General features: G+C 47.0%; 1 protein-coding gene across 1 annotated transcript in view; it reads right to left on the reverse strand.

The window, feature by feature from the left end:
* vegfc (vascular endothelial growth factor c) overlaps nt 1-10,000 on the reverse strand; it is a 36,689-nt gene that overhangs the window by 8,347 nt on the left and 18,342 nt on the right. Inside the window, exons 3-4 of the mRNA XM_027017551.2 lie at nt 9,575-9,765; nt 6,758-6,897 (exon numbers count right to left, since the gene is read on the reverse strand). Of these exons, the coding sequence (XP_026873352.2) occupies nt 6,758-6,897; nt 9,575-9,765 (331 nt within the window). The remainder of the gene's footprint in view (nt 1-6,757; nt 6,898-9,574; nt 9,766-10,000) is intronic.

A 10,000-nucleotide genomic window follows, 5' to 3' on the forward strand; every position in this document is an offset into this window, starting at 1 on the left:
GATTTTAAACGGTTGATGGTAACTTGTCTTGTGCTCTACAAAATTGTGTTAACAGTAGCCTTATTCATGATGTGTTTTAAAAACTTGTAGATGGTATCTAGATATTATGTGTATGTTTGTATAAATTAATATATACAATTTTAAGTTCACAGGTTTTTGCATTAAATTTATAATATAAATGTTTATTAAAACCATACAGGGAACTTGTCCTTTGGGCACAACCAAGTCCCTGATGAAAGATGTCAGTAAAGGTTAACACAGTATACACATGGTGCAGGACAGTAGTTGGTCAAGAGTACAACAGCAGGGTTTAATTAACAACAGTTCTAGCATTATAATAATAACAACAACAACAACAACAACAACAATAATAATAATAATAATAATAATAATGTGATCCCTCAGTGTGCAGAAACACAGTCCCTGTGGTAAAGAATGAAATAGTGGTTGACTCAACAATGCATATATACTAAGGACAATACAATAGGGACATTTACCTTGTCCCTAGTAGGCCACCATAGCACGTACATCTACAGCAGTAACACACCTATTTTGGAAGCACGTCTGTGCTCTGACTGTGTTGTGTCAGACCCACTGTGTGTCTGGAGGAATTAAAAATGAAACTCCACTGCTAAGAGAACTTTGTTTTCATTGCCATTCCCTTTACAAGAGGTGCGTCCGGCCAACATGAAACGTTTCTGTGACACCAACGAAGCATAACTGAATCAGTAAGAAGAACCTGAGCAATCCCAGAGACTTCATTATAGTCTCGCCCCATCTCAGCGAAGGACAGGATCTCTGCCCTGTGGGGCCCTGCACTGCCGTTTAACAGCCTTCCAGCGGGAGGTCACCGGGAAGAGCTCGGAGAAATATACAGAGTGCCGAGGCAGAGGTGACAACTTTATGGTAATGAACACGTAACTATATATTATTAATCACACTGTTTACTACTGAAAGCACTGCCCACAAGGGGACTGTGAGGTCAAAGGTTGAGCTACGGATACTGACAGTGATGGAGTACAACCAAAAGGAAAGCAGCATGGTTATGCAAACACACACACACACACACACACACACACACACACACACACACACACATATACACAAGGCTCCAAAACCTCTCCAAAACTAAACCATTCAGTGGAAAATGTGCTTTAATTTACTGAATAATATACTTCTATACTTATATTAAACTACACTAAAGGTAACTATTTTTACAGTATCACAACAATATAATTAAAACTGTTGTTTAAATCACAATGTTGTATCTTATTGGTGGACTTGAATTTTATAATGTGAACAAATCCAATTTAAAAAAAATCAGGAATTAGGGAATAAACATTCTGTAATGATTCATAGGGCCAATCAACTTGGCAAGTTCATTTGTATATACTCAACACAGAGAACAAACCCTTAAAATATGAAGAACCCTGCTCCAGAATGCTTAGACCATCAAAACATTTTTAAGTGTTTAAGTTTCCTGAGCCTCATATTTCACATTTCCTTTGATAAACTGCTATGACGTGCCCTCATCTAGAGTCTGCGTTCTGTGTCTCATGCTGTTTCATGTGATAATCTTGTGTAATGGTTTTTCTCACCCACTCACTCACTCACTCACTCACTCACTCATTCACTCATTCACTCACTTACTCATTCACTCACTTACTCATTCACTACCTCATCTTTTTGGCTCTTTCACTGTTTTTTTGGCTGTAGGTTATTGCATCAGTGCAGAATTAAGCAGCATGAAAGCAGCATCAGATGTGAGCATCACCTCCAGTGTGTGTGTGTGTGTGTGTGTGTGTGTGTGTGTGTGTGTGTGTGTGCGCATGCGTGTGTGTGTCTCTGTGTGGGTGTGTGCATATGTTCACACCTTCAAAAAACAGAGCTGGATATAACAGCTCAAGTTACAGGTTCACTCTCATTAATCTCCTTTCTCCACCAGGTCAAAGGTCAAGACCACGTAGCATGACCTGTGTAGCTTTTTGTCCACCTCCCTGCCCTGTACATGCGGAACTCTGTACCTCCATCCCTGCCTTCAATAGGTTGTTCTGGGAGCATCTTCAGGCATTCCACGGGCTCCAGGAACAACAATAAAAACGACAAGAATCCCACTAAAGGCGTGTCACTGTTGTACCGTGACGATTGAAGTGCTCTTCCCACACTTCCCCATGTCTGCTCGGACACAATTAAACAACCACAGCCGCATGACGTGGAATGCTGAACACTATGGATGGACGAGGACCTCGGGAACATTTCAGATCATCGGTCCACATTAACCGGAATGAGGCAGTTCGGCACGACTGGCACCAAGAAGTCAAATAAAGTGCCAAACTTCCGACTCCCTTCTGCAGCTGTCCATACGTGGGCGGGAACCCCTGTGTTACTCCAATTACCACATGCTGAGAGCTTAAAATAAATGCCATAGTCCAGCACAGCGATATAGTGAATGGTTAAAAAAGAACCTTAAAAAGGAGCAATAAGACTTATGACTCACATGAGGTATCAGACAACTTCTCTGATGACTACCATGTGCACTTACACCTGGCCTAATGCAAAACAGAAGAGTTCTGGCTAATTGGGAGCGTATGTCTGCAGTGCGTCCACAGCTACGGAGCTGTGAGACCTGTGACCCTGAGTCAGCCGCCCGTGCAGAGGACGCTTTTACGACGCTCGTGTTATTAGAGCTGTGTCTCGCTCTGGGCCATAAAAGCCTGTTTACACTTCAGAGATGCAGCAGCCTGTTCGGCGATGCAGATATATATGCAGCTACTGCAGCTACTATATATACAGCATATATATACATATATATATACACATGCTATATATACAGCAGCTACTGCGAATGTCTGAGCCGTCCTGAGCATGAAGGTCCTGCTGCAGCAAGTCTGCAGGGCCATCTGGGCTGGGGCATCCTGCAAGGCTGCAGGTCCCTCTGCACTGAGATGTCCTGCAAAGCTGCAGGTCCTTCTGGGCTGGGATGTGTGACTGGTTTGGAGCTACAAAAGCCTCTTCTCTTTGACCTCTCCTCTTTGATCTCTTCTCTTTAACCGCTCCTCTTTCTCGTAATGTAGATCGGAAGTTGAATTGCAATCTAAGTCACTCTAGAAATTTGGGAACCTGAGAGGGCAATTACCTCCACACATGAATGCTCACACACACACACGGCAGAAAGTGTAGCCATAAAAACACTGTTTCTCTTTGCCCTGTTGATATTCATTCTGATGACCTGGAATCTTCTCATGTAGGCCTTACTGGTACAGTCTGATGCACTGGGACTACGATGATCAAACATTTACATTTATGGCATTTAGCTGATGCTCTTTTCCAAAGTGACTTACAATTATGACTGAGTACATTGAGGGAATTGAGGACACCAGCCTTCCCTAGATTACGCCATTCTACAACACTACCCAGGCTATCCCACACCCAGGCTATCCCACACCCAGTCTATCCCGCACCCAGGCTATCCCACACCCAGGCTATCCCGCACCCAGGCTATCCCGCACCCAGGCTATCCCGCACCCAGGCTATCCCACACCCAGTCTATCCCGCACCCGGGCTATCCCGCACCCGGGCTATCCCGCACCCGGGCTATCCCGCACCCGGGCTATCCCGCACCCAGGCTATCCCACACCCAGGCTATCCCACACCCAGGCTATCCCACTCCTAGGGTATCCCGCACCCAGGCTATCCCACACCCAGGCTATCCCACTCCTAGGCTATCCCACACCCAGGCTATCCCACACCCAGGCTATCCCACACCCAGGCTATCCCACTCCTAGGGTATCCCGCACCCATTGTACCCCAGCCGCAGGGTATCCCGCACCCAGGGTAGCCAGCCAGGGCCCTTCGTCATTTCATAGGGCAACCGCCTGGCCCACATGCTACAAACAGCCAGATAGGCACTTAGCATTGAAGCTTTCAAGAGGTGCCAATCGTGTAGGTCGTTTGGGGTCCACTCCTCTGTATCAGTGCTTAAACTGCATGTTTGTTTACGTGCACACATGCGCGCACACACACCTGGGTGTCCGCGCATGCAAACACACACACGTACGCACACATGGCTGCACACACATCATACTGTCCCCAGAGGAGCAGTGCTATGAAAGGAATGGAGGAGAGGAGCCTCTGTGTGTCCAGCAAAACAAAACAACACATAACACACTTCCACAAAACAAACAGAAACCCCTCCCCATTACATCTGCTTCTTTTTAAGTGTAGCATGGATGCGAAAAACTTCACAGAGGGACTCTTCTCTCTCTCTCTCTCTCTCTCTCTCTCTCTCTCTCTCTCTCCGATATTAAACAGATCTTCTGTCAGGCTGGAGTGGACCTGCGGTTTGTAGGGGGTACTAAATCAAGGAAGTTCATTGCCAACATCATCAATGGAAGTTATTTCATTCTCTCGTGCAACTTTGGAAAGTTATGTGTTTGCACTCATGTGTTGCACATGCCAGTCGAGCGGAATGAAAAACAAGTGTCTCGATCCAGGCCGGAATTCAATAACATGCAGAAAGTGGGAATGCCGACCGAGGATCTGACTTCCGCCGGTTAGGCTGGCCCTCAGCTGCTCCTCTATTCACAGCCTCCTGGGCACTTCTCGCACACTTCCTCCACTGTGCATCTGTTCAGTGATTCTGTGTGCACAGCCACCGCTGTAAACCACATTTTCCTCCATTTCTCTGAGCTGGAGAGAGGACTTGTTATCCGCCAGTGCAGACAACACTCCCGAGAGAATCTGAAGGCAGGAGACAGGCGACTCTTGTCCCTCGGTGTAAGACACGTGCGACTTATGTAACGTCCCAGCGTCGTACCGTGACCCTGGCTAGGAGTGATGCACTGGAACCAGGCGCCCAGCTTCTGAGCTCGCATTTTCATGAACAACTGAAGCGAGCTTTCTGTTCAGCCAGCAGGGAGGTACATTATCAGCCCCACCCGCTGTCGGGACTTTTTAACTCTTTTGAGTTCCGATGTAAGGAAGTCCAGTAAGATTTTGTGTCCGTGCTGACTGTCATGCATCCGAACCTCTGCCAAACTCCCTCTCCAACATCACCATTCCTTGTTCTTGCCAGCATTGCCAAGTGAATGCAGTGGGTTCAGGCATCACCATATATACGCCGAAGTGCTCCATCCTGCTGAAGTGATGGAGACACAGTCTGCTTTCAGACACTCAACAGCCCCCAACTCCAGTCCAAGGTCACTCTAGATGCTGGAAATGTGCTCTCTACCCCAGTGTGACCCTCCAAGTTCAGCCGTTCATTATGTATGACATAGATGAGGCCTCTTTTAGCACTGAAAAGTGGACACAGGTCTTTAGTTCTCTGGGATTGTATATCAGGGCTGGAAGACCATATACATGACCTCCTAAAGGTGTTGGTGACCATTAATTCAGTTTGGAGAAAACTGTGCAGTGCCTATGCAATGTCTGAGCAGTGCCTGTGCAATGTCTATGTAGTATCTGTCCAGTGCCTGTGCAGTGCCTGTGCAGCTCTTTTGTGACTAATGCAAATGCACAAGATCATTTTCAAGATCTACGACTGATCTGTGCAGAATGCTGGCACCAGTTACGCCCCAACTGGAAAACTGGAAGACTGGATGATGCTGTTTTTTAAATGGTTTTAGATCATTTGGCAGTCCAAAAGCCAGTTAAAGCACCAATACAGCCATTAATATGCATCCAGGCCACAGTGCAGAACTGAATGACATTAGTTCATTAAGTCTTAGCTCAGTGTGGGAACTTCATCATGAGCGCAGCGGGAGTTCCTGTCCCAGGTCTGTTCCTGGTATCACACATGATCAGGAAGCCCTCTGGCGTGCCGAACAATGGGCAGCCCCACCAAATCCCTAACACATCCATCATGTTGTGCTACTGTGCTGCTTCCAGGACCTCAGCATCCAAAATACATGCTTCTGTCCCAGCTTGTTAATGTCAGCGAGAGCACGAAGAGCCACAGCTCACTCCAGAAGCGTGAACACGACTCTCTGGGTAAATTCTCATCCTGCGCTGATGTCATCCTACCGCGCCAAGCAGAACTCCCTCAATCCACACACACAGGCTGAAAGGTCAGGGTTTAGTGTGGAGAACAGGACACAGAAAGGTCAGGGTTTAGTGTGGAGAACAGGACACAGAAAGGTCAGGGTTTAGTGTGGAGAACAGGACACAGAAAGGTCAGGGTTTAGTGTGGAGAACAAGACACAGAAAGGTCAGGGTTTAGTGTGGAGAACAGGACACAGAAAGGTCAGGGTTTAGTGAGGAGAACAGGACACAGAAAGGTCAGGGTTTAGTGAGGAGAACAGGACACAGAAAGGTCAGGGTTTAGTGAGGAGAACAGGACACAGAAAGGTCAGGGTTTAGTGTGGAGAACAGGACACAGAAAGGTCAGGGTTTAGTGAGGAGAACAGGACACAGAAAGGTCAGGGTTTAGTGAGGAGAACAGGACACAGAAAGGTCAGGGTTTAGTGAGGAGAACAGGACACAGAAAGGTCAGGGTTTAGTGTGGAGAACAGGACACAGAAAGGTCAGGGTTTAGTGAGGAGAACAGGACACAGAAAGGTCAGGGTTTAGTGAGGAGAACAGGACACAGAAAGGTCAGGGTTTAGTGTGGAGAACAGGACACAGAAAGGTCAGGGTTTAGTGAGGAGAACAGGACACAGAAAGGTCAGGGTTTAGTGAGGAGAACAGGACACAGAAAGGTCAGGGTTTAGTGAGGAGAACAGGACACAGAAAGGTCAGGGTTTAGTGTGGATACACTTACTCTGGCAGTGCTCGTCGGATGATAGAGTGTCGTTGCCGATACACATCCAACTTCGACAAGCAGCTGCACGAGGTGTGGTTGGCAAAGCTGATTGTGACAGGGCTCGGAGGGTGTTTAACGGGGACTGTGATCTCGAGCAGCTGTAGAGAAAATAAAAATGAAACAACAAATCAGAAAGTCAGAAAATGACCATGTTATAGCAGAGCGCTGTCATCACTAAGTATTTAGTAAACAGTAGCCAGTTTCAGGAAAAATGTTTCTGTAAAGTTGTTTCTGTAAAGATTATGTAAAGCTGATGTGTCAGTGCCACTTCGTTATTAAAAAAAAAACAAAACTTGCACAACTATATCATCAGTTTTCCTGCTGGTCTATTCTCGTCATAATAACCTGTGAATTATTTAACAAGGACACAGTGTAATTGATGGAAACTGCGTTAATAACCCAGGTGAGTGAGCAAGTGAACGAGTGATCAAGTGAACGAGTCATCAAGTGAGCGAGTGAGCAAGTGAACGACTGAGTGTCAAGTCAACTCCTTGAGGTGCTTCCCATCGAAAACAGGCTGGTCTGGGCAGCTTGCGTGAGAAAGCAGTGGGGCGCAGCATGGTGAGCCACGGAAGGAAAACCCCACAGGCTGTCGAGGACCAGAGACGGGACAAACATGGCAATGTTCAAAGAAGGCAAATCCGATCTGACCAAATAAAGCCGACCCCATACAGATACGGGGCACATTATAACATGGAATTTAAACCTTATCTCAAAGCCACAAAACACTAAGGAGTAAGGGCAGCTCTCTGGAGGCCGCAGGAAATAACATTCATAGCAAAAAAGAAACAGGGATAAGGCTAATTCCTACATGAATATGACACAAGCTTCCGTTTCGCATAGCAGCCGAGAGGTTCACAAACTATGCACCCAGGCCACAGCGACGCTGACGGCCCAAACACGGCCCGTGTCCTGACCTCCCATTCATAAAAGCATTCTACCCGTCTCTGTTCTAATAAGCTTCGCAGGTCTTCTCCTCTGGTGTCAGCCCCGCCCCCTACATTTATCTCTGTTTTTTATGAAATCTTTCTGTCTTGTGTTTATTAGCATGATGGCACAACAGGTGTAACACAACCACACACACACACGACTTCAGTGCTGTTAGGAGATATTTTGATCTGGACTGCTGCTTCCGGGATTAGCTTCTTCTGCATACCAGAACCTCATCCAGCCTCCCACTAATCGCTCACTCTCGCTCACTCTCTCTCTCTCTCTCTCTCAGACACACAAACACACAGACGCACACTCTTTGCAGACTAAGTGAGCTTACTGGGCTTTTACCAAGACAGGCAATCCCCAAACCTCCTCTGACTCGGTTTCAACCGTCCCTCCACTGTTCTCTGTGGTACTAGCACTCTACTGCTGTATGTTACAGTGGCGGTCAGGTGAAATGCAAGATCCATTTAAATAGGACCTGACACAGGTGTAGGGCAAGTGTTGTGTAACGCGGGAGTGATGACACATAGTTGATCAGTCCGGAGAGGGACTGAGTGTCTGGAGAGCTCCAAAGAAAGTGTTCCTCGCAGACTGAACAGATCCCAGCACAAGAGCATCTCCCCCAGAGTTTAGGCATTTAAAACCTGAATTTTGGCATTTGAAAAATTGATGCCATTTTGTTTCTAAATCATTTAAATTCCCTCTCATTTTGTACAAACACAGATGAATATGGAAGACTCGTGGATCTGAAAGGCTGGGCTTTAATGCCGGCCAGCTCGTACACAATATACACAGTTTACACAGTTCACAAATAATCTACTGCTCACACAAAATCCAAATTCAGCATAATAAACCTTGCACCCTGCTGCCTTACGGCTGTAGATCAGGGTGGAAGGGACTGAGTGGAAGACGGACTTCCGTTCCTCACCCAGTGGGAGGGGTAAAGTTGAAATCACCAATAGGACCCCCGAAATCAGCAATGAACTGAGGATCATCCTTTAATTAATGATGAGGCCTCCACTTTGTCTGGAACCTTTAAATCCAAGATGAACTGGACATTTCGGTATTCTGTCACCCACTGGTCCATAGACGCCCCTTCAGCCTGTCCTGCAGTCTGGGAACACAGTCTGTCCTGTAGCCTGTCCTGAACCTGGTCCTGTAGCCTGTCCTGCAGTCTGGGAACACAGTCTGTCCTGTAGCCTGTCCTGAACCTGGTCCTGTAGCCTGTCCTGCAGTCTGGGAACACAGTCTGTCCTGCAGTTTGGTTCTGCATTCTGCCTCTTCTCAGAACTTTCTGTGCACTACTGAGCAAGCGGCAGCAAGGTTCACATGGAGAACAGGCAGTAGAGAGAGCCATGTTGGAACTTGCTTGCACAGGAGCGATGGGCTCCGCCTGATACACACACACACACACACACACACACACACACACACACACACACACACACACACACACACACACACCACAAACTCACAGTCCAGCAGCAAGAAACTGGTTTGCACATGAGGAATGGAATCTAATCATACTGAAATGAGGCCAACATTTGTCTTCAGATCACACACACACACACACACACACTTGTGAATTGGTCTCTCCATCTCTCTTTCTTTAAGTGTATTACAGTCTGACAATAGTCTGTTTAGTGTTTATGGGGATTTTCCACTGATCTGTAGCAATAACAAAATATCACCTTAAGTAGTCCTGACCCTATATCTAAACCTCATTAAAAATGACAATATATTAGGGGCCAAAAAATTAGAAAAGATCAAATTACTCATGTACACACCCAGCCACACCCACCCATCCACCCACACACAGCGCAACGTGCTGAGACTCACCGTCTTGCCAACGTAGGAGGTGGTGATGTTCATACACTGGTGCTCCTCATTATTACAGCAGCCTCCACATCTGTAGACAGACACGCACGGTGGTTTATAGAAGGTGTGTGTGGTGGACCCAATCTCTTTCCCCACATCTATACACACTTCACGCGGCATGCACAGGGTCTTTCTCCACTCAGCCTGAATACCTGTTACGTGACGAGAAAGCCAGACAGGAAGACGACAGGCATTAGACAGGGAGGCAGTGTAAAGGCGAACCAGTAAAGCTTCTGCACGGCGTTTCGGCCGTAGGGCTGCTTCGCTGCGGAGGCTGATGGGCTCTCAGCGGCCCGTGTTCCTGGAGAGCTCCCCGTTTGTAGTACCAATGCTAACCTAACACACCCGGACCGGCACGACAAGGCATTCGGGCCGGCCGAACGCCGA

The sequence above is a fragment of the Electrophorus electricus genome, chromosome 11 (assembly GCF_013358815.1).
Source record: "Electrophorus electricus isolate fEleEle1 chromosome 11, fEleEle1.pri, whole genome shotgun sequence".
In the NCBI taxonomy this organism is placed as follows: domain Eukaryota; kingdom Metazoa; phylum Chordata; class Actinopteri; order Gymnotiformes; family Gymnotidae; genus Electrophorus; species Electrophorus electricus.